This window comes from Myxocyprinus asiaticus, chromosome 10 (genome assembly GCF_019703515.2).
Source record: "Myxocyprinus asiaticus isolate MX2 ecotype Aquarium Trade chromosome 10, UBuf_Myxa_2, whole genome shotgun sequence".
Classification (NCBI taxonomy): domain Eukaryota; kingdom Metazoa; phylum Chordata; class Actinopteri; order Cypriniformes; family Catostomidae; genus Myxocyprinus; species Myxocyprinus asiaticus.
The window spans coordinates 51,405,001-51,430,788 of NC_059353.1; the positions used below are offsets into that span (position 1 = coordinate 51,405,001).

The 25,788-nt window shown below is 38.2% G+C and overlaps 2 protein-coding genes and 1 pseudogene across 2 annotated transcripts in view; 2 read left to right on the plus strand and 1 right to left on the minus strand.

The window, feature by feature from the left end:
- Positions 1 to 6,442, minus strand: part of LOC127447002 (cytochrome c1-like) — a 47,675-nt gene extending 41,233 nt beyond the window's left edge. The window contains exon 1 of the mRNA XM_051708439.1: positions 6,338 to 6,442. Coding sequence (XP_051564399.1) covers positions 6,338 to 6,344 — 7 coding nt within the window. The 5' untranslated portion in view covers positions 6,345 to 6,442. The remainder of the gene's footprint in view (positions 1 to 6,337) is intronic.
- LOC127446978 (neuroligin-4, X-linked-like) overlaps positions 1 to 25,788 on the plus strand; it is a 760,753-nt gene that overhangs the window by 243,132 nt on the left and 491,833 nt on the right. The window lies entirely within an intron of this gene.
- LOC127447005 (dehydrogenase/reductase SDR family member on chromosome X-like) overlaps positions 1,936 to 25,788 on the plus strand; it is a 74,925-nt pseudogene continuing 51,072 nt past the window's right edge.

The window sequence follows — 25,788 nt, forward strand, 5'->3', positions numbered from 1 at the left end:
CAGCTCTAGACTCTGTAAACAACAAACAAAAATGTGTCCACGGTCTCTGACGCTTTCTGCCTGTCAATCATTTTGCATGTTCTCATAGTATTGTAGTTGCAGTGAATTATTGAGGCTTAATGCCATTTTTATGCCATGTTGTTCATAACAGTTGTCAGTTGAGGGCACTATTTTGCTGCTGTTGTTTTAAACAACCATTTCTGCACAATGTTGTTCTCAATAAAGCATATTTTGGTATATTTGGAGGGTGTGGTTTCGGATTGAAGGGCGTGGCTAATTCAATTGCTCAGTCTCATAGAAGTAGAACACTGAAATCGCTTACAACACCTTTAATATAATGTTATTTTACTGTATTCTGGCATTATTTTTAGGCAGGGTTGGGAGGGTTACTTTTGAAATGTATTTCACTACAGATTACAGAATACATGTTGTAAATTTAATAACGTAATTTGTAACGTATTCCGTTAGATTACTCAAGGTCAGTAATGTATTCTAAATACTTTGGATTACTTCTTCAGCACTGGTAGATTGTTTCACTTGTTTTGACTATAAAAACTCAGTACAGTAAGACAAAATACACATGTTAAAAATACATTCTCTGAAAAGAGAATATGTACGTGTTTTTTTTTAGCAATGCTTGCGAGTGGCGAAACAAAATATCCAGTACTGTGCAAAAGTTTTAGGCACTTGTGAAAAATGTTGCATAGTGAGGCGGGGGGGGTTCGCTGTCCTTTTCTGCATATCGCTGCCCCCTTCAGCATATCGCGGCACCATTTTGTGGCCCATTCTGCATAACGCGGACCGCGGTGGCTCATTTCAGTTTCATGGCCCTCCAACCGGCCCACCCGGTTCTCCCAATGGCCAGTCCGCCACTGATCGGCCCCAAAGTGCATCGGCCCACCGGGAAAATTCCCAGTATGCCAGATTACCAATCCAGCCCTGTAGTGAGGTTGTCTTCAAAAATAATGCCATAAATAGTTTTTATTTATCACTTAATGTCATACAAAGTCCAGTGAACATAAAAAACCTAAATCAATATTCGGTATGACCACCTTTGCCTTTAAAACTGCCCCAATTCTCCTAGATACACCTGGACATTTTTTCTTGGTTGTTGGCAGATAGGATGTTCCAAGCTTCTTGGAGAACTTGCCACAGTTCTTCAATCTATTTCAGCTGTCTCAATTGCTTCTGTCTCTTTATGTAATCTCAGACTGACACGATGTTCAGTGGGGTCTCTGTGGGGGCCATGCCATCTGTTGCAGGGCTCCCTGTTCTTCTATTCTAATCATTTCTTTTTGCGAAAGTAATGTTTGTGAGTTTAACATTTATATTTCCTATTGACACACTAAAGCTGAAGATATAAATAACCATCTTAAGACAAATGCTTTTGTGAAACATCTGATGTGCCTAAAACTTTTGCACAGGACTTGTATGTTATTTAGTAGTACTAATAAATATTAGTATTTTGTTTGAAATAAGTGTTTGGCTAACTGTGGCACCAAAGACAATTTGGTTTGCACGAGATGAACCTTAACTTCATCTTTATCTCAAATGCACCACAAATTTTTATATTTATAAAATATTTTCTATATATTTTTATATTTATCTTGTACACTAGGAATACTGATCAACACCGATATTACAGATAAAAATAAATACATGATAGAATTTAAAAAATAAAGCAAATAATAGCCTATAAATGATAGGCTACAGTAAATGTAACAAATGTAAGGTTTTTTCTCAGAGGTCTCCCCTTCACACGGGGCTTCATTGGATAATTCCATCTGATGAAGTTGAAAAAGCCGAAGCAACCTGTTCCACATCAGACTATACAGCTGCTCTCATCTGAACATTATCAAGACAAACCGCCTCTCTGTATGACATTATCGGCATGATGCGACTTTAGCACGAAGGACGGGAATGCATGGGAATAATTTAATGGGCATTTCAGTTCAGAAGATTATAAACCAAAGGTCCGATCGGATGGTGAGGAACAGGCGTTCAAGCATCCATGCGCCTCTGTGTACTGTTGCGAATTGAGCGCTGCTGGCGGCTGAAATGCAGTCTCTTATATCGCCAGTGACTAAGGTTATCCTTGTTGCACTGTTTATTTTTGCGATTTTACTCATCCTCTATGTTATACTGTGGTATATATGCAGAGACGTGGATTGTGATCATGGCATTTGATTTTGGGGATTGTCGATCAGCGGAACGGAATCAGGGTGACCCTGGTAAGTCCACCGGAGTGCCCTTAATTGACATGTTACATGCATTGTGAAATAACAGTGGGTGAAAAGAATTCTTTTGTAAACGATGCATCGTTTGGTCCCATTATAGCTATTTTAAGGACAGTTGAACGTGAGGTGATTGTCACTCTGTGACGACTCCACAGCTCATCAATGGATCATCATCTTTTGTCGATTACGAATCAAACGACATGCCACTTAACACGCGCAACTGAACGGTTAATTAACGGGAAAAACGTCTGAGGGGTAATAGTCGGGATTAGTTTGACACTATCCCATGGGACGATTTTAGACTCCCAGAATGTTAGTTTGTGGTTATAAATAAATAGAGAACCTAAAAAGAACGTTCCCAGAAGGTTAGAAATCGTTTCCCAACAAATCCAAACAGGATACGCGAATGTTAGTGGAACGTTCAGTGTTTGCCAGGGGCATAACGCTAAGATCACCAGAGCATAAAGGCAAAAGAATGGCCAAAATTCAATTATAAAGCTATCACATTTGCAGATTGTTGAATAAACCCGATTCCGTTGTCGGAAAGCATTGCGATAAAAATAAAACCACACTTAAACAAATGTCGGACGCTGGAAATCAGGGGTTTCATGCGTAAAGGTTGCGCAAAATAAATAGAATATTTCAGGTAGCAAGATCGGTGTTAGTATGAAGTAGTTTGTGAAATGGACCTGCATTTACTTAACTTACAATACAGCGCACTAAGAGCTTTGTGTAGCTACTACTTGATTCATTTACATGCGCATTGACATCATGCAATAGGCTATTTTTGGTTTTCTAAAGGCATTATATATGGATTTCTCACACTTTGTGAGAACTAAACGTACTTTTCATTTGGGGGACCGCAGTTTCTTTGAACTTGTGAGAAGCATTTTATTCATTTAACTCTGGTACTTAAGACAGCGTGACGATACAGATTTCTCTGGTCTCCTATAGGGATCATGAATAATATTCTTCCCATATAGCTGAAATTACCTTCGCGGGGTGGTGTAGTCCTTGGTGCAATCCCTGTTAATCCTTCAGTTAATTAACATTTTTACAGGCACTATATGAACCATATATAGTGCATGTTCTCTATATGCTCACATTGGATAAAATGGCCATTATGGGTTTGTGAAGGAGAACCCAAGGGCAGATGCAAACTGCCACCACTGCAGCATATTTGAGAAGCACAGTGCTGAACTCATTGCAGCAGGGGTTCAAACATGCATCTCTGAGCAATTGGCCATTTCATTAGCTTTAATTAGCACGGTCAGTTATGCATTTTCACCCATCACTGTGCCCAATAGAAAAAAATGTGGAAAAGTTGGACCAATTCATTCATGGAGATGACAAATCAAGTCTTTTGAGCTATATTTGTGCAGCAAACATATTAAGATGTACATTTATGCATTTGTTAGATGCCTCTATCAAAAGGGACAGTGCATTCAAACTATACTAACATATGCATTCCCTGGGACATTCCTTGGAAATCGAACCCATGATAACCTTTGGTGTTGCTAGCACCGTCTGAGTTACAGGAATGCCCAAAGCTTACCAAATGCACCAAAAAAACAACAACAGAACAGATCTCTGTTGTGTAATGGTTAGAGCAATAGTTCATTTTGTCATAATTTACTCACCCCTTTGTCATTCCAAACCCGCATTACAGTGCAGTCGAGCACAAAAAGAGGTGTTCTGCAGAGACTTGTGTCCTCAGTCACCATTCACTTTCATTGTATGGAAAAAGATGCCATGAAAGTAAATGGTGGCTTTCAGAATCTCCTGTTGTGTTCCACAGAAGAAAGTAAGGGGAAGTAAATGATTACAGAATTTTACCTTTGGATGAACTATTCCTTTAATTTCATTGTCACTCCCAGTGTAGGCTGGAATAGAGACAGACAGAGAAGTGTCACAGTGAAAGACAGATGGTACATCCATAGACAAATCAAACCAAACACCTCTGTTAGTCCACTGCTCCACATCCTGTCACTCAACAGGTATTGAATGTCATATAGTCTGTCAGGGAATTCACTTGGGTCAGTATTTCCTTATACCTTTACAGAAGGACATGGGCACCAGAACCGGGCCATGCCCTCCTCCACTTTTAGCCTACACCTCAACTGAACTTCGGCTGACATAAAAATATGAGCACTTCATGGTGCACACATTTAAAGTAGTACAGCATGGGAATTGACTGAATAGGAATGACTACTAGCCGCTTTGAGTCATTGCTTTCCTGTTCTTGATAAACAACAAAGATCAAACTGATGTCACTCACAAGCAATCAACAGGTCAGATTTTAGCTAACTTAATATGGTGATAGATGTTTTCAAAAACACATTTCTTAAAGCTGTAAAACCTTTACTAATCAATCATTTCATAGCAGTGCTTTGGCGTGCATATCAAACTGTTTAAGTCTAGTGATTTCACCAGCAGATGTTGTCTCAAGTATATCAAAACAAGAAATTATTTAGCAATACAACTGATTAATTTGAATGAGCTTCATTCACATCACTGCTACCTCTAACAGTATCACAGCTAACTCAGAGGAACACTAATCTCACCCATGGTAACTAAAAAATAAACCCATAACATAACATGACATAATTAACATTAAACAGAACTTAAAACAGAACTGTAACCCCCATAACTTTTAAATGTTAATTAATAACACCAAACAGTCCCCAAATCCTGCACAGATGTACCTCATTAATTATGCAATACCAACAGCCAATAGCAAGTCCTCTTGCATAAACAACAACAGACGTTGAAGTATATTCCTGATAAAGACTATAATTCGGCATCTGATATTCATTTAAATAGGTAAACGTGCCATTTTGCCTTTTGCACTAAGAAAAGTGAAAATATGCAGACGTCTGATCGGTCCATCTAACCACATTTCTACATTACCCCCGGAACATGAATAAAACAAGCTAGAAATGAATGAAAGTGGATGAGGGCCTGTGTGTTGTTTTGTAGACGCATGTTGAACCATAAGGAGATGTTCCGTTCTCAACAAGTACAGATGTTTATGTAAGTAGTTATAACTTGCATGATATGACTTATATGATAGTCGTAGAATGACCATTTACTGTTTGCACAATGTTATCAGGCTAATCAAGTAAAATAACGTTGATTTAAAACCTACGTGGGTTTCGTGTTCTTCTTCTTAAAAGAGGAAAATCTGTCTTAATTCACAGTAAGATAAGATATCAAAGATCAGTCATAAAGTCAAATATTGCTTTGTATCCTATTATTGCAGATGAGGAAATGACGTTAACCCTTACCTCTTCAAGACACACAATGTCGAATGCAATATGCATTATAAAACACAGGGCATATTGTGCTTGTGTGATGTTGTTGAATGCAGACACAAACAATAAAAGACTGTCAAATGATTTAAGACACATAAAAAAGAGGGACTGATACACAAGAACACGCAGTTGAACCAACAGTGTTCCAGAAGTATCCGAAACTGAAGACAGCTGCCTCGTTAAAGGTATGTGTGAACTGTGAATATAATGGTGTATAGCCAGTCTCTCTCTCTCTGTGCCGGTGGAGTGGAAGCAGATTTCAATCTCTTTAGTTAGATTGCGTCAACATTTGAACTATGGAAATAACTAGTCAGTCACCGTGATTTTGACAATCTTGGAAGCTGGTCTGGTCTAAATTGGCCATATTGACTGAGGAATGTTGTTGTGATGACGTCACAACAAGCCCAGATTGCTGAAGATTGCTTTAAGTCATTATGTGACCTCCTGTAGTTACTACAGTGATTAAAAATACATTTTAAAGTTATAAGAAGACTTTTATAGTTCCAGAAGGTAGTATATCAAGTTGATATAATTTAATCAAATAAATGGTAGTGAACTTTAATATATATAGGCATCAAAATTACATCCAGTAAAGCCTAAAATGGGGTTACCGTTTTTACGTTAAATTTCTGGCAACCACAGCTGCCAGTATTTTACCGTAATCAGTGTTGCCAACTTAGCGTCTTTGTCGCTAGATTTAGCGACTTTTCAGAACTCTTTAGCGACTTTTATTCAAAAAAGCACCTAGCCACAAATCTAGCGACTTTTTGGACAAACTTTAGCTACCTTCCATAGAAGAAAGTCGCCAGTACTGCCCCGCGAGCGTGTGGTCTTGCTTTCCTGCCCGGACTCGGAGGCACACCTCTCTCTGCGTCTTCTCTGTTCAGTGAGACTGACAGAGAGAGAGCTGAGAAGGCGGAGCAGCACAATCAGTTGACCGCACGGCAGCTGACATAGACGTGAATGAGCTGCGCATGTGCAAACAGCGTTGTCAAGGACCAATCACAAATCTATATTGTTTGCTCCCCTTTTGCTTTAAATTTAAAGAGTTTAATTTTATTTTTTGTAAATATGCACAGTTTTTTTTTTTTGTAAATATGCTCATAGTTTTTTTGGTAAATATGGCTGAGCGCTGTGTGACAGAAAAGATAAGAAAGTCTCTGTCGCTTCTAACTTTCTCTCTGAGTGATTGATAGCTATAGGGAATTAATAGGGTATTACAGTATGTACGGTAAGCACAGAGAAGCAAACACATGTAAAGGGTGGACACTATGCAAAATGCAAATGAGACGCGATGACGTCACGAATATGCTAATTAGCGTATGACATCATCTAGCGACATTTAGAGACTTTTCGAGCAGGCTTTAGCTACTTTCCATTGAAACTAGTTGGCAACACTGACTGTAATTTAAAGGATTTTTTTATTTTCCTCAGTGAAATACATTTAACAGGAATGCATATTTCATTAACCATATACGCCCTAATTCGAACCCCACCCTTAAACCTAACTGTCAGTGGTGTAAAATAATATTTTAATGCTTCTTTGTGCACTCACCATTGTTTATGTGAACACAGTTACTTCCTGGTTCGCACAGGACCAATACCCGTGTATCAGCAGCACTAGAGGTAAATGAGTTGATGCTTGAATTGATGCAAAAATGTCTGAAGGGGGATGGTGCTTGTCAGTAATTTGGTTGAAAGAGGTTGATTTCAAGGTACATGAACATTTAGAAACATGTCAATTCCATTTTTATTTTTTAATAAATTTTTTTAAAGTTTAGGGTTTTGGCCAAAATTGATTCCTCTAAAATTAGTTGAATATGGCACCAGCGTGTCATTTGAATATTGTTGGTATATGGTACAAGAGTGTCGTTTTGGTGGTCCAGGAAGCTTGGTAGTATCCGTTTAAATTCTTGCCCTGGATTGACAAGAAAGGTTGTGTTTGGTTTTGTGGGGGAGGAGGAATCAGAGATAAGGAACTCCTGGAAACGTAATAGAGTGGCAATCATAGAAAGTGGGCCAGGAAGTGTTCTCTCGAGAGGAATTTGAAGCAGTCCACAATTCCTCATCCTGCAGAAACCACCAAACGCTCACTTTCAGCTGTCAGACGGATTTCTTCCACCCAAGCTGCTGTGTGACACAGGAGATATAATGAAGTCAGACATGGAAACGGCAAAGAAAAGGGTTTATAAATAGGCATATGAGTCAACTGTTATGTAAAGTTTCGTCTTTAACAGACTGTTTGCAGAAATTAATGCAATCCAGATTTGATTTGGATGAGATGGATTGCAATAAAACAGCTTCCATCTAGCAAAGCTGCGTTTATATTGCGCACAGGAGTGCTTTGCTTTTATAAAGGTAACAAATATATGTCCCAGCCAAGTTAGAGTGACTGACCAGTTAACATTTACACAACATCACAGCAAGACATCGGAAAATGATTTTTACGTGGCTCATTGAATGTATTGCAGCAACGTATAGAGGCGTTACAACAACAATGACTTTTATTCACTTTCATACAACGGCAGATTATCAGTTCATAAACACTTATTTTTCACCTGTTCCTCACACAGTGCTATCTTATGACATCTAAACACTTTTAATATAGCGCATGACTCATTTTAACGTTTAACTAGATTTACAAGCTTGTTCGAGTGTGATCAAACTGCGCGGTAGCTCGACTGATAGAGCGTTGCACTTGTGATGTAAAGGAGCGGGATACGAGTCCTGAAGAGCACACGAGTCCACACGTGAGCCCAGTGTCATAGAAACGCCACAAAATGACCTTAACTGTGTTTTTCATCTCACATTTGCTTTTTCTGACACTGGCTGGATTTCCCGAAGCACTAAGTAGAACGTTAGTAGCACTTAAGTAGTGCTTAATCTCTATGGTGCGTTTCCCAAAAGCATTGTTATCCAAGTAGTATGTAAAAACGTTCGTAAATTAACGAGAGCTTTGAACCACTCTTAAATCCATTAACTGCTACTTAAATGTATTTTTCTCACATCTTACATAGTTTATCAGAGACAATGGGATATTTAATACATTTATTAATATATTTGAATAATTGGAAAGCCATTGTACACTGATTCAGTGGATAAAAGTGTTGAAAAAGTTGCTTGGAAATCGGTTGGCAGTCTCCGCAGTCTGCGCATGCAACGTGATAGGTCTAAATTAGGTCTTAATTTACATGACACATAATACAGTTTTATTAGCCTTCTTTGATAATCAGAACTATGATAGCAATAGAAAGATATGTTCTTATTAAACAGATTACAGTGTGTGAGTAAAGTGACCCTGCAGTTTAAAACTTAAATAAATAGGCCAAAATAAATAAATAAAATATGAATGTACAATGAGAGATTCTCTCTCTCTCTCTCTCTCTCTCTCTCTCTCTCTCTCTCTCTCTCTCTCTTTTCTCTTCTTCTTCCTCATCTTCTTCCTTCCTCCAATGGCTGGTTCAAATAGTCCTATAGTCTGTTTACATGGCAGTCACAAATTGCATTTTTTCATAATGGCAGTAAGGCTACAAGTAGTCTAAACAGTGTCTAGAACTGTAACCAGATGATCTAATAATATTTAGATAGGTCTCTGATGAGTAGTTCACTACTGATGTCCATCATTTTAATCCTGTTCTGTGTGCATCTGTTCAGTTTCCAGCTAAAGAATCAAAACTTTAGGCTATGAGAAAGCCCCTCATTATGATGCTCATCGCATACATTCACGTTACATGCATTTCTTGCGTCACTTTCATTAATCTCTATAAGCTGAGTATCAATACATCTGAAACCCTGTCTTACCAAAGCCATAATTATTTTATACATTTCGGCGCCTCGACAAGAATACAAAAAACTCCCATGTTTGTTAGTATTTCCACATTATTTTCATGTTAAAAGACAAACTCGTGGACATATTGGCCAATGTTTCAGCACCTTTGGACCGGACAGCTCCCTTAACGAAGCACTTAAGTTTTACTTTATAATGAGTGATCTACTTGCTGGTTTGCGAAACAGGCGTTACTCCATCGTAAAATAATGTGCAACGTTAGTTAAGAGCTTAAAAGCTTAAGTTGCAATGTTATCAGGAAACCCAGGTTTAGCTTTAAGGTTTAGGGTATGGAGGTCGGTTTTGTTGATTTAAAACTTGATAGAGCATTAACCTTGCCATCAGCAAGGTTCACACAGGGCGCCATACAAGCTAGAAAAGCCACTGGGACCCAAACAAAGCAAAAGGGGTGGAATCGAACTCTGGTTCAGACCAAGCAATCAAACCAAACGGCATGGAGAAATTTGACTTGAAAAAAGATCAGTTTCAGTTCAATCCACTTGTGACAGTATAGTTAAAGGGAGAACAGGTTATTTAAAATGAGATGTGCTTTAAAAGCTAAAAAGACAGCTCTCTATTTAACCCTCTGATAAAGGCAGCAGATAAGTTTCTTCTGCCTCAAGTCCTCATGTTCCAGACTGAACGACAAGGTGACCCGACACTGCCTGTGAATTTCAATCAGCTAACCCTTCCAGCCAAAACGCCCTTAAAATTACCATTTGTTCTAAGTGGTGAAAATGAAATTTAGTGTTAACTTAAAGGAATAACATGATTTACAGCACCGCATTCTAGTGTTTTGCAACAACCAGTACATGATTGTCTTTTCTCGAGGTCATATCCAAAGATCCGTCTTCTCACAATTATGTTTCATTTTTCATTTGATGTCATGAGGCAGAGAATGGTTGTACAAATGGAATCATGACAGCAATAATTGCTGCAAAGGGGCAAATTTATGGAAGCCATCCATCCATGAACGGCCATTAACTGTGAATAATTTGTTTTGCACCAAAGTCATATCGCATGGCACAAAACGTTTATTATGAAACAGATTGTTCCAATTCCAAATTAAAAATGGAAGAGCCGAGTTTCGAAGCCGGTGTACAATGCCACTGTAAACGAACACCCGTTACTGCTCTATATTAAAGGTGCTGTAAGCGATTTTCCGAACTTCCACGACACTGAGCCATGATTTAGCCATGCCCCCTCTTTCCAAAACACCACACCGATACCACTGAAAACAACATAAAGCATGTTCACAGGGTTGTCAAACACAACAGTAGCGAAATAGCGCCCTCATCCAACAAATTATGAGTCTGAATATGGCATTAAGCCTCAATAATAGAGCGCAACTGTGCCCGCCCACTTTTGTGCCCGTCTGGTTTCCGGAAGTATTTTCCTCATTCATTTATAATAAAGATTTGTGCTCCATGAACCAAACCAACCAGCTGCGAGGTGAATCACAACATCACAAACTTTGTTTTGAGGCAATTTGAAAATCAGACAAAAAGAGAAAGATGCGAGACTGTGTACTTACCGTCTTTCATGAGGGAATGAACTACAATCCCATGAAGCATTGTGAATGATGTCATTGAATTATAAATGATGGGAATGATTTTAGGTTGTTGATTTTAAGTATAGAAGCAATATATTTTATGTTTATTGCAAAATATCCAGATATGTACAAATGTAAAAGTAGTTTAAGGGTGAAGGGAGACCGACTCGATTACGTCGTTCACAGTGCATCATGGGAGCGCGCGGTCGCTCTGAGACATGCTTCGTGGGTTTTGTTGGACGCGGTTCTCTGATTGGTGGATCTTTCTCTGATGGATCATGGGTAATGTAGTTGTTTACCATGAATTCTGCTATCAAGCACGATTTTTAAACAGTGAAGTTGAGATAACGCAGACGGATGGCTTCAGTGGAAGCATATACCATCGATGAACAACCTCGTAGCTCACGGTAGATCTGTCTGTAAAGGTTTGTATGTTATTATTGAAAATCAATTCGTCTATGGGATAAATGAATGTGATTTTTACTTCCGGAACCCAGACTGTTGCGCTCTATTCGCTGCAATGACAACACTATGAGAAGGCGCAAAATGATTGACAGGCAAAAAGCGTCAGAGCGTCACATTTTTGTTTGCTGTTTACTAGTGCTGTCACAGAGACCGGTGAGATATCTCAGGAAATGTATTTCAGTGATATATTTCAGGGATTAGGACAGTTTTTTGCATACCTTTCCATACTTTTAAAGTGCTTTTTTGTCTTTTTTTTATTTCAGTCTGCTTGTTATGTCTTTGATATTGTCAGGGTTGGGAGAGTTACTTTTAAAATGTATTCCACTACAGATTACAAAATACATGCTGTAAAATGTCATTTGTTACATATTCCGTTAGATTACTCAAGGTCAGTAACGTAATCTAAATACTTTGGATTACTTCTTTAGCAATTTTTTCACTTGTTTTGACTATAAACAAAGTAATAACAAGTGAAAAGAAAATCTGCCAGTACAAAATACACTTATATTAAAAATAAATTATCTAAAAAAAAAACCTAAACATCTTATTTAGCGTTGCGTATAATTAGGGCTGTCGATTTAACACGTTAACACAGTGTGATTCATTTGATAAAAAATAACACATAAAAAAATTTACGAAATTAATCATGTCCCCGGACCGTAATAAGGAATATTCCTTCCATATGAGCAAATCAAACATTGAGCACCACCTGTTTTCATCAGGGGGCAGTAAGCGAAACTCGCTGTATAGGCAACGCACAGCTTATACAGAGAACAAACCACACTTACCGACAGCAGACATGAGATGAAATCATGCACTTGCGTTCAAAACAGCTTGATGGAGTGAAAATCTGAACTCAGGGATCTCAAGATGTTTTTTTCTACCTAAAAACAGTGTTTATGATGCAACACAACCAAGACGGTCCAAAAGTGCTTTACTTGTTTGCCTAAAATAATGTAAAATACATTTTAATTATCTGTATTATTATTTTTATAATACATAAATTTATATACTAAAAATATAATTATTTAATCATTATATATTTAATTATTGTTATCTGAGGGGCTTTCTCAGCAAATATTTATGTATGCGATTAATTGCGATTAATTAATCATCATACCATGTCATTAATTCGATTAAAATTTTAATCGACTGACAGCCCTACTTATAAAACAAGGTGAAGTAAATTGATCTTGTTTTAAGGATTTTAAAATAGTTTTCAAAGAAAACAAAGATTTTTGCAATACATCTTTGCCAAATTTGAAAGATCTTACTAGAGAAAAATAATTGTATCTAATATAGAATTTTCTTGATAGAAAAATATAATCGTGCCTGATAACAGCTGCATGAAAAAGGGCTAAAAACAGCTTTTTAGCTTTGCATAAAGATAAATGTTCACATGTCAATTTACAAAAAACGCTTCAAAACCCCACAGAGTATACACAACAACATCATCTTCTGATCGTATAACATCATATCCACCTTTTCACTCACAACACTGTGAAAGAGCCCTCCGTCTGCTCGTATGAATGTAACACATCATAAGAAAGTGTTTCACCGCTGTTCAACACTCCTCAGATCGCATCACTTATATGAATGTTTTCCAACAAAGCAGACTAAAAATGTAATGAAACATATGACAATAAATGCAAAGTAATCTCTTCAATAATCAAAATACTTTTTGAATGTAACTGTATTCTGAACTGTTGTGGAATACAGTTACTAATATTTTGTATTTTAAGTACGTAATTCCGTTACATGTATTCCGTTGCTCCCCAACCCTGGATATTGTTGAGGACTGGTTAGGTTTAGGCGTAGGGTTGTGGTTAGGTGTTCGAAAATATCAATATAATAGTGTGATGTAACCAGTGTTGGGTAAGTTAAAAAAAAAAGTAATCCACTACAAATTACTAACTACTTTTCTAAAAATATAATCAGATTACTTTTCTGATTACTTAATTGAAAAGTAATCACATTACTAATTACTTTGCTTACATATTATTTTCTAAAACAATTGTCACATAAAACATTTTTGTTTTTCCGCCCAACAAATTCAAAATAATGTCTATTTTCTCCTTGTTCATTGTCGCACAACCTTCAGCTGTCACAGAAATGCAAACAGACGTACATATGAATTCACATTTGAATTGTATTACACATAATATATTTTTAGTAATATTTGTAATCCAAATAATGTGCTTAAAAGTAATTACTTTCATTGAAAGTAACTGTAGTCTGATTACAATAATTTAAAATGTGAAATAGTGTGTTACACTACTTTTTGTGCCTAAAAGTAATTAGATTACAGTAAATATTTACTTTGTAATCCAATTACACACAACAATGACTGGATGTAACTAAAATAATTGTGACTAAATTTGCCTGTCACATGTTTTCTATTGTGATATAATTAAGTGGATAAGTTTAGGAATGGGGTTGGGTTAGAAGATCTAAAATATTGATATGATAGTATAATGTTAAACAAATGTATTTATAAGAATAATAAAACAACGCAGTTAAACACATGTGATAATATCCAAAGAATGCCAAGCTTGTGACAGAATCCTCCAAACTGATGTAAGAACGGAATGACATTTGTGTCTTTTATCATACTGCCGTTTTATTGCAGCATTTAGCCACTAGATTATGTGTGTTACAGTGATTTTACCACGGATAAGGTGGTTTTAGGCACTTTATTTCTCATCATGCCCAGCGAGTCAAGGCCTAGCAGGTTAGAACGACAGTCTCTGCCGGTACATGCCGTAACTACACCATTCAGTGGCCTATTTCATCACTGAACGGCGTTGAAAGGTAGCAGCGGTTTCTGAGGAAATATTTTCATTGCAACATATACATTTCAAATATTTCATGACATTATTGTAGATGTTTTACCAGTGCCAGATTGGTTTTAGACGGCTCTTAAAAGTGTGAAACTGACTTATATTTTCCCTTAACTTTGACGTCACAGCTGCGTCATTTTCCTGCAGTTCCAGAATGATTAGTCTCATGGCTTTTATGGCTCAGGTGATACGCTAAAAAACCGTCTGAGCAAAGGGGGTGTTAGCACTAGCTCAGCAACTGCCTTTGAGATGAGATGAATGGCAATGCTAAATGATAGAGACCTCCAGGTGTATTAGAACTCCTCTGGTGTGGAAAGACAAATTACTGGTAGCTGGAATCGTTTTGTGGCGTGCCTGGTTAGGACACGGCATTGCTTGACACCTGCTGGCAATGAACTGTGAGGAAGTGTTTGCTCTCACATCTTGTGCATTCTGCTAGAGTGGATAAACATGCATTTTCTGAGACGGCAGACCGTTTGTTGCGGAACAGATCATTTTGTATGTCTTCAAATAGAGTATCACCTCAATGAGAGCAGATGCTCAACTATTTCTCACACAACCAAAAGTGATGATCTTGTCCAACGCATTGGAAGTGTGCAGTCACGTTGCACACACTTAACGTGCATTCGGACACTTTTGGGAACGCAATGACTCATGAAATCGAGCAAGAACGATTTCTGTACTTGTGCAGTGCTTTGGACCTTCATTCGCAATAAACTAAAAAGCATTTAAGGCTGTAATGGCATCTAATCAAGTACAAGTAATCAGCATGTCTTAGAGTCACACTGAGAACATGATAAACTGTACTGACATTCGATGTGCGATGAAAGGCTGTGGCCATTAAAAATAGAGTATTCCTTTTCTTATACTGACCCGATGTCTACTGATAAAATGAGAATTTATGAAGAATTGTCATGCAGATTTTTCCCCATATAAAAACACTCATTTTTGTGTTTTGAATGCCATGGGGGTGCGTAAATAATGGCAAAATGTACATTTTGGGTGAACTACTCCTTTAAATACTCATATAGCATTTGGTGTATAGTGAACAGATTAATGCCTAATTAGTTTTCACTGCTAAGAACAACTGGGGCTAATTGTCACATAGGGAAGTTGTCACAAGGGCTCAATAGCTATCTTATAACTTCTTGAGGTATCACCCTGGGATGCTTTTTAAACAGTATTGAAGGTGACGAATCACGCTTCTCCATCTGGCAATCTGATGGACGAGTCTGGGTTTGGCGGTTGCCAAATATTTGTCATTTGTTTCCGGTTATGGGCTACAATATTATATAACAGTAATAATAACAAGACGGCGCCACGGAATGCTCCGCTCCCTCACCAACAAAACGGACAAACTGTTTCTGCTCACTCAAACAAATAAGGACTTTTCTAACTACACTGCTCTGTGTTTCACGGAAACCTGGCTGAATGAAGCCATCCCGGATAGTGCGCTACATCTGCCGGGCTTCCGGCTGTTGCAGAATCATCAGGGAAAACGAGAGGCGGTGGAACATTCTTTTACATCAATGACAGTTGGTGTACAGATGTAACAGTGTTGAAGAAGATGTGCTGTCCTAATTTAGAAGCGCTCTTCATCAACTGTAAGCTTTTCTACTCGCTGTGGGAGTTTTCCTTGTTCATTCTGGTGAGTGTTTATATCCCGACACAAGCATGCATGAACACTGTGTTCCAACAGCTGGCTGATCACATCACAGACACAGAGCAACAACACATCACATGCCCCACCAGAGACAGAAATATCCTGGACCACTGCTACACCACTGTAAAGGATGCATATTGCTCTGTCCCACATGCTGCTTTAGGACTCTCTGATCACTGTCTGGTTCATCTTCTCCCGACCTACAAGCAGAAACTATAATCAGCTAAGCCTGTAGTAAGGATTGTAAAGAGATGGACTAATGAAGCAGAGCTGGAACTACAAGCCTGCTTTGACTGCACTGACTGGAGTGTTTTTTTAAAAGCTGCAGCCACAGACCTGGACGAGCTCACAAATACTGTGACATCATATATCAGTTTCTGTGAGGGTATGTGCATCCCTACTAGGACATTTTTATCATTCAGTAACGATAAAACATGGTTTACAGGAAAACTCAGGCAGCTTCATCATGCCAAAGAGGATGCTTACAGAAGTGGGGATAAAATATTGTACAACCAGGCCAGAAACACACTGACTTAGGAAATCAGAGTGGCTAAAAGAAGCTACTCTGAAAAGCTGAAAAGCCAGTTTTCAGCCAACGATCCTGCATCTGTGTGGAAAGGCCTGAAAAGCATTACCAAGTATAAGACACCTCCCCTCGCTCTGTAGAGAATCAACAAATGGCTGATAAACTGAATGTGTTTTACTGCAGGTTTTAAAAGGCCAGTCTCACACCCCTCCCTTGCCCTGAACTTCACTTCACATGCACGCCAACACCTCCTGGAACCCCCCTCCTGCTACTCAACCTGCGCTTATGATCTGTGAGGAGGATGTGTGCCGTGTCTTTCGGAAACAAAAGACTAGGAAAGCTTATGGCCCAGGTGGTGTTTCACCTGCCTGTCTGAAAGTCTGCGCTGACCAACTGGCCCCCATCTTCACACAGACCTTCAATAGATCACTGGAGCAGTGTGAAGTTCCCTGCTGCTTCAAATGCTTCACCATCATTCCAGTCCCCAAAACCCCCAAAATAACAGGACTTAATGACTACAGACCTGTTGCTGTCACATCTGTGGTCATGAAGTGATTTGAGAAACTGGTTTTGGCCTACCTGACACTGGACCCCTGCAGGACCCCCTTCAGTTTGCTTACCAGGCAAGCAGATCTGTGGATGATGCTGTCAACATGGGACTGCATTATATCCTGCAACACCTCGACAGACCTGTGACTTACATATGCAAGGATCCTATTTGTGGACTTCAGTTCAGCCTTCAATACCATCATGCCTGATCTTCTCTCAACCAAATTGACACAGCTCTCCCTGCCCACCCCAATCTGTCGATGGATCACCAGCTTTCTGACAGATAGGCAGCAGCTAGTGAGACTGGGAAAACTCACATCCGGGACAATCACTATTAGTACTGGTGCTCCTCAGGGATGCGTTCTCTCTCCACTGCTCTTCTCCCTGTACACAAATGACTGCACTGCAAAAGACCCCACTGTCAAGCTCCTGAAGTTTGCAGATGAAACTACGGTCATTGCTATATTAAAACTACGATTTCTGCCCAAAAATATGCTTAATAAAGCCTACAATATTACTATAGTAAAACCACGATTTCTGCACATAAATATGGTTACTACAGCCTGCAATATTGCTATAGTAAAACCATGATTTCTGCCAAAAACTATAGTTACTACATCCTACAATATTACTATAGTAAAACCACAATTTCCGCCAAAAACTACGGTTACTAAAGCTTACAATGTTACCATAGTAAAACCACAATTTCCGCCAAAAACTATAGTTACTAAATCCTACAATATTATTCTAGTAAAACTATGATTTCTGCCAAAAACTATAGTTACTAAAGCCTTCAATATTACTATAGTAAAACCATGGTTTCTGCCAAAATCTATGGTTACTAAAGCCTTCAATATTACTATAGTAAAACCATGGTTTCTGCCAAAATCTATGGTTACTAAAGCCTTCAATATTACTATAGTAAAACCATGATTTCTGCCAAAAACTATGGTTACTAAAGCCTACAATATTACTATAGTAAAACCACAATTTCCGCCAAAAACTACGGTTACTAAAGCTTACAATGTTACCATAGTAAAACCACAATTTCCGCCAAAAACTATAGTTACTAAAGCCTACAATATTATTCTAGTAAAACTATGATTTCTGCCAAAAACTATAGTTACTAAAGCCTTCAATATTACTATAGTAAAACCATGGTTTCTGCCAAAATCTATGGTTACTAAAGCCTTCAATATTACTATAGTAAAACCATGATTTCTGCCAAAATCTATGGTTACTAAAGCCTTCAATATTACTATAGTAAAACCATGATTTCTGCCAAAAACTATGGTTACTAAAGCCTACAATATTACTATAGTAAAACCACAATTTCCGCCAAAAACTACGGTTACTAAAGCTTACAATGTTACCATAGTAAAACCACAATTTCCGCCAAAAACTATAGTTACTAAAGCCTACAATATTACTATAGTAAAACTATGATTTCTGCCAAAAACTATAGTTACTAAAGCCTTCAATATTACTATAGTAAAACCATGGTTTCTGCCAAAATCTATGGTTACTAAAGCCTTCAATATTACTATAGTAAAACCATGGTTTCTGCCAAAATCTATGGTTACTAAAGCCTTCAATATTACTATAGTAAAACCATGATTTCTGCCAAAATCTATGGTTACTAAAGCCTTCAATATTACTATAGTAAAACCATGGTTTCTGCCAAAATCTATGGTTACTAAAGCCTTCAATATTACTATAGTAAAACCACAATTTCCGCCAAAAACTACGGTTACTAAAGCTTACAATGTTACCATAGTAAAACCACAATTTCCGCCAAAAACTATAGTTACTAAAGCCTACAATATTATTCTAGTAAAACTATGATTTCTGCCAAAAACTATAGTTACTAAAGCCTTCAATATTACTATAGTAAAACCATGGTTTCTGCCAAAATCTATGGTTACTAAAGCCTTCAATATTACTATAGTAAAACCATGGTTTCTGCCAAAATCTATGGTTACTAAAGCCTTCAATATTACTATAGTAAAACCATGATTTCTGCCAAAATCTATGGTTACTAAAGCCTTCAATATTACTATAGTAAAACCATGGTTTCTGCCAAAAACTATAGTTACTAAAGCCTACAATATTACTATAGTAAAACCATGATTTCTGCCAAAATCTATGGTTACTAAAGCCTTCAATATTACTATAGTAAAACCATGGTTTCTGCCAAAATCTATGGTTACTAAAGCCTACAATATTACTATAGTAAAACCATGATTTCCACCAAAAACTTTGGTTACTAAAGCCTACAATATTACTATAGAATATTGTAGGCTATATATAAAACCATGATTTACTCAAAAAACAAAATAAAAAAATAAATAAAAAAAAAATAAAACTTGGTACTGTCATGGTTACTATTTTTGTTAAGCTATGGTTTACTACAGTAGTTAAACTATGGTATTTTTGTAATAAAACCATAATAACCTCCAAATTATGATTTTTATTACTATTGTTAATGTTTTCCTGTATTATTACCACTTCTCATATTATTGTTAAAATATGGTTAATGAAGTAAAACCATGGTAAATGTATTGCGAGGGAATGCAAAACTATTTCAGAAAAACAAAAAAATCCAGCCCTGTCCTCTAAGGGGCTCCGTAGTAAAGATATTCGTTAAAATTCACCTTGTAAAAAGTCGTGTAGGTTTGGAAGAACATGAGGGTGAGTAAATGGCGTAATGTTAAACTCAAGTGAATGTTAAATAAAGCTTGACACACAGCACCGGTTCACACCGTTTTGAGCAGTTAATTAACAGACTGGCTATTTTTTAATTAAAAAATGCACATTCATTTTTTGGACATGTACGTCCTCTGCCTGTTTTTATGTGATATTTCAGTACATATTGAAGCGTATTCCCTGTGCTTAAAACTATTAAGGTTAAACGCATTCACAATATTAATGACTCCCACAAGCACCATCAGTGAACAATTAAGAGAAGCTGTCCATTCACTTTTAAAGGAACAGTTCACCCAAAAGTACATGGCATGAAAATGAGAACCGGGTGAGAGTACATAACAAAATCTTTGTTTGTTTTTACTATTACTTGAAGACAGTAAAGGGTAGCTTTAATTGATATTGAGAACAGTAATGATCTTTATGCAAAGTGCTTTTCAGTATTTAGATGCCATAAAAACCTGCACCAAAATACATTCTTGATGCAGAGACCACATGAAATATAGATTTTTACTCTCTCTTCACAGTTTTTTCCAAACAAAATGGCAAGGTTGCTATAGTGACGGGTGGCGCCAAAGGACTTGGCCATGAGATGGTCAGACAGTTGATGAAACTGGGAATGTTTGTCATTATAGGTAGAGTCCAGATTTTACCATATTTTATCATAATAATACAATCCAATGGCATTTACCTCAGTAAAATGATAAAATGCAGTTTGCATTATGTCATTAAGCCTCACAGGTTGTTATTAGGATGTTAAAATAAGACAATAATGTCTTGCAAAGGTCCACGTCTGGCATTTGAGTTTGGCTTTAATTTGCTTTAACCCTGGGTAGTAAGTGTTATTTCCTAATTGCTTATGCCTCAAAAGTATAGAAAATGGTTATTATTCCCCACAAACTTTGCTTTTGTGGCCAGGACAGTGATATTTTGAAATTTACCTATTTTCCAGAACATTCCAGATAGATTCAGTGCTGAGTAAACTTGGAGTAACTTCTAGAACTTTCTAGAACTTTCCAGTAATATAAATAGTAGTATAGATACAGGGGCCTTAAGCCCACCAGTTCAGTTTAGTTCCAGCTGCCTAAGTGGATACATATCTGCATTTGTCTGAGATGGACTCAAGAGGCTGCAAGCATCCCGCAGATGCATTTTGCTATGTCTGCGGCCAATTCATCAAGACAAGAGTGAAAAAGGACTCCGTGGAAGCATCTGCTAAGATGTGTGAGGCCTACAAGGAATATTTCGGCATGCCTGTCGGGGATCAAGACAAACCCTGGGCACCTCATTTCACCTGCGAGCACTGCAAAAAAAACTCTGGAAGGTAAGATGGACAATTGTTGCTCGGAATTTTATGTTATAAAATTTGTTAATTTTTAAAATTGTAAAAGTTTAAAATTTTAAAATGTTTTACAATTTTCAGTGTTATTGAAAAAATATATCATATATGAAAAATGAGAATCTCTTACACATTAGTCATGGGTGAAATAAATGTATTTTTGTAGTATGGTACAGAGGGGAAAAGAGATCCATGAAGTTCGCTATCCCAAGAATTTTGCGGGAACCCACTGACCACTCAAGCAACTGCTACTTCTGCATGGTGGACCCTTCCAAACGTTGGACTGGCAAGAATGCACCTGCTATCACGTATCCGGACCTTCCTTCATCCATCGCCCCGGTGCCACGCTGCCATTAGCTCCCCGTACCCACTCCTAGGAGAGCAGCCGTCTTTATTCAGAGCGCGAGGAAGACGTTGTAGATCCAGATGACATTTTCAGAGGTGGAGCTGAGGAGAGAAACCCATACTACCCCAACCAAAAAGACCTCAACGACTTGATTAGAGATCTTGGTCTCACCAAGTCCAATGCCGAGCTTTTGACGTCTAGGCTCAAGCAGTGAAACTTGTTGGATGAAAATGTGAAAGTCGCAGATCAGAGGAAGCGTCACCAACCTTTTTCCAGCTTCTTCACCCGTCAAGATGGGCTCTGCTTCTGCCACAATGTGACCAGTCTGTTTGAGGGAATCGGAATCGCCTGTAACCAGAATGAGTGGCACCTCTTCATTGACAGCTCATCCAGGAGCCTCAAAGCCGTGCTGGTCCATAGTGGTAACAAGTACCCGTCTCTTCCCCTGGGGTACTCGGTGCACCTCAAAGAGGATTACAACAGCATCAAGACCTTGCTGGACACCTTGAAGTATGATGAGTACATTTGGGGGCTGATTCGTGAAAGTGATTTACAGTAGAATCGTAAATCTTGAAAAACTACTCACTTCTAAATCTGTTGTAGTCATTTTTGTATTACTTTAGTATAAATACATGTTCATTTGGATTCATATGTTATTTTTTCTGACTTTATGTGAACGAAAAGACACAAATACGCCTGTTTTCTCATTGGAAATAGGTAAATTTCAAAATATCACTGTCCCGGTCACAAAAGCAAAGTTTGTGGGGAATAATAGCCATTTTCTATACTTTTGAGGCATAAGCAATTAGGAAATAACACTTACTACCCAGGAACAAAAATTGTGTTACATAGTGAAATCATATAATTTCAAACATTGATCCAATTAGCCAGAACCAAAGAATCAAATCACAATAATAATAATAATAATAATAATTCCTTAATGGCCGTGTAAAATATGACTTACCTTAAAGAATTTAGGAGCTTGCCTCACCTTTCTGTCTACAATATTGAGTTGGTTACTTTTTTTTCTTTTTTAAAATATTTCATAATATAATTATAGCAAGATCGACAATATGCAATATATACATAGCTGGATGTGAAAGTTGACAATTCTTTATACCTATTTTGATACTACAACAAAAAATAATACTTATTTTTTAATAATGTAAGCATTGTTTGAAGTTCTCAAGTCAGTCAACAGTCTGAAATCAAATTAGAACAAAGAAACAAATGAATAAAAAATAAAAGCAATAAACAGAAACAGAAATTAAAAAATCAAATTAAGGAAACAGTGCTTTTTTTAAGTGCTTTAAAAAAATGAAGAGCAGTAGCCTATCAAGTATTTAAGCAAACATTGTAATGTTGGCTGGCAGGCTGGCAAGCAATGACAGGCAGACGATGATGATGAAGTGTAGAACCCAAGTGCAGTTTATTCATTAACGTGAACGAGAACAAAACATAAACATGAACTAGACTTGACTTGACATGGAACGACGTTACACCAACATTCAGTACATTCAATACCTGACCCCGACACAATGGAAACATGAGACTTAAATACATGGACATGGTAAACATAAACCAATAAACAAACAGAACTCTAAACAAGATAACAAGACAATGAGCATAAACCAGTGACATAATAGAACCAATAACAAGACTATGAACAGTGGCGGATTTAGGCATGGGCGACATGGGCACGAAAATATGTGTCTTTTCGTTCACATAAAGTCTAAATTAAAAACCTAAATTAACATGTATTTATACTAAAGTAATACAAAAATGACTACAAAAGATTTAGATTTAGACTGTCCTTGGTAGCGGCGTTCAAAGTCCAGTATATCCTGATGGAAGCGTTCGCCTTGCTCCTCCGAGTACACTCCCATGTTCTCCTTGAATTTATCAAGATGAGCATCAAGGATATGGACTTTGAGCGACATCCTACAGCCCATTGTGCCGTAGTTCTTCACCAGAGTCTCAATCAGCTCCACATAGTTTTCGGCCTTGTGATTGCCCAGGAAGCCCCGAACCACTGCGACAAAGCTGTTCCAAGCCGCTTTCTCCTTACTAGTGAGCTTCTTGGGGAATTCATTGCACTCCAGGATCTTCTTTATCTGTGGTCCGATGAAGACACCGGCTTTGACCTTTGCCTCAGACAGCTTAGGGAAGAAGTCTTGAAGGTACTTGAAGGCTGCCGACTCCTTATCTAGAGCTCTGACAAATAGTTTCATAAGGCCCAATTTGATGTGCAGTGGTGGCATCAGCACCTTCTGGGGGTCCACCAGTGGCTCCCAATTGATGTTGTTCCTCCCCACAGAGAACTCGGTCTGCTGTGGCCAATCCCGCCTGTGGTAGTGCGCCTTGGTGTCCCTGCTGTCCCAAAGGCAAAGATAGCAGGAAAACTTGGTAAAACCGCCTTAGAGACCATCAGGAATACCACCATTTTGAAGTCTCCTATGACCTCCCAGCCTTACTCATCATACTTCAAGGCGTCCAGCAAGATCTTAATGCTGTTGTAATCCTCTTTGAGGTGCACTGAGTGAGCCAGGGGAAGAGACGGGTACTTGTTACCACTATGGACCAGCACGGCTTTGAGGCTCCTGGATGAGCTGTCAATGAAGAGGCGCCACTCATTCTGGTTATAGGCGATTCCGATTGCCTCAAATAGACTGGTCACATTGTGGCAGAAGCAGAGCCCATCTTGACGGGTGAGGTTGGTTAAGCTGCCTCTGATCTGCGACTTGCACACTTTCATCCAACAAGTTCCACTGCTTGAGACTAGATGTCAAAAGCTCGGCATTGGACTTGGTGAGACCAAGATCTCTAATCAAGTCGTTGAGGTCTTTTTGGTTGGGGTAGTATGGGTTTCTCTCCTCAGCTCCACCTCTGAAGTCCCTCAAAGTCCATATCCTTGATGCTCATCTTGATAAATTCAAGGAGAACATGGGAGTGTACTTAGAGGAGCAAGGCGAGCGCTTCCATCAGGATATACTGAACTTTGAACGCCGTTACCAAGGACAGTATAACGAGAACATGATGGGAGACTACATTTGGGGGCTGATTCGTGAAAGTGATTTACAGTAAATATATATATATATATATATATATATATATATATATATATATATATATATATATATATATATACAGTGGTGTGAAAAAGTGTTTGCCCCCTTCCTGATTTCTTATTTTTTTGCATGTTTGTCACACTTAAATGTTTCAGATCATCAAACAAGTTTAAATATTAGTCAAAGAGAACACAAGTAAACACAAAATGCAGTTTTTAAACAAAGGTTGTTATTATTAAGGGAAAACAAAATCCAAACCTACATGGCCCTGTGTGAAAAAGTGTTTGCCCCACCTGTTAAAACATAACTTAACTGTGGTTTATCACACCTGAGTTCAATTTCTCTAGCCACACCCAGGACTGATTACTGCCACACCTGTTCTCAATCAAGAAATCACTTAAATAGGACCTGCCTGACAAAGTGAAGTAGACCAAAAGATCTTCAAAAGCTAGACATCATGCCGAGATCCAAAGAAATTCAGGAACAAATGAGAAAGAAAGTAATTGAGATCTATCAGTCTGGAAAAGGTTATAAAGCCATTTCTAAAGCTTTGGGACTCCAGAGAACCACAGTGAGAGCCATTATCCACAAATGGCGAAAACATGGAACAGTGGTGAACCTTCCCAGGAGTGGCCGGCTGACCAAAATTACCCCAAGAGCACAGCGACGACTCATCCAAGAGGTCACAAAAGACCCCACAACAACATCCAAAGAACTGCAGGCCTCACTTGCCTCAGTTAAGGTCAGTGTTCATGACTCCACCATAAGAAAGAGACTGGGCAAAAATGGCCTGCATGGCAGAGTTTCAAGACGAAAACAACTGCTGAGCAAAAAGAACATTAAGGCTCGTCTCATTTTTGCCAGAAAACATCTTGATGATCCCCAAGACTTTTGGGAAAATACTTTGTGGACTGACGAGACAAAAGTTGAACTTTTTGGAAGGTGTGTGTCCCATTACATCTGGCGTAAAAGTAACACCGCATTTCAGAAAAAGAACATCATACCAACAGTAAAATATGGTGGTGGTAGTGTGATGGTCTGGGGCTGTTTTGCTGCTTCAGGACCTGGAAGACTTGCTGTGATAAATGGAACCATGAATTCTGCTGTCTACCAAAAAATCCTGAAGGAGAATGTCCGGCCATCTGTTCGTGACCTCAAGCTGAAGCGAACTTGGGTTCTGCAGCAGGACAATGATCCAAAACACACCAGCAAGTCCACCTCTGAATGGCTGAAGAAAAACAAAATGAAGACTTTGGAGTGGCCTAGTCAAAGTCCTGACCTGAATCCTATTGAGATGCTGTGGCATGACCTTAAAAAGGCAGTTCATGCTCGAAAACCCTCCAGTGTGGCTGAATTACAA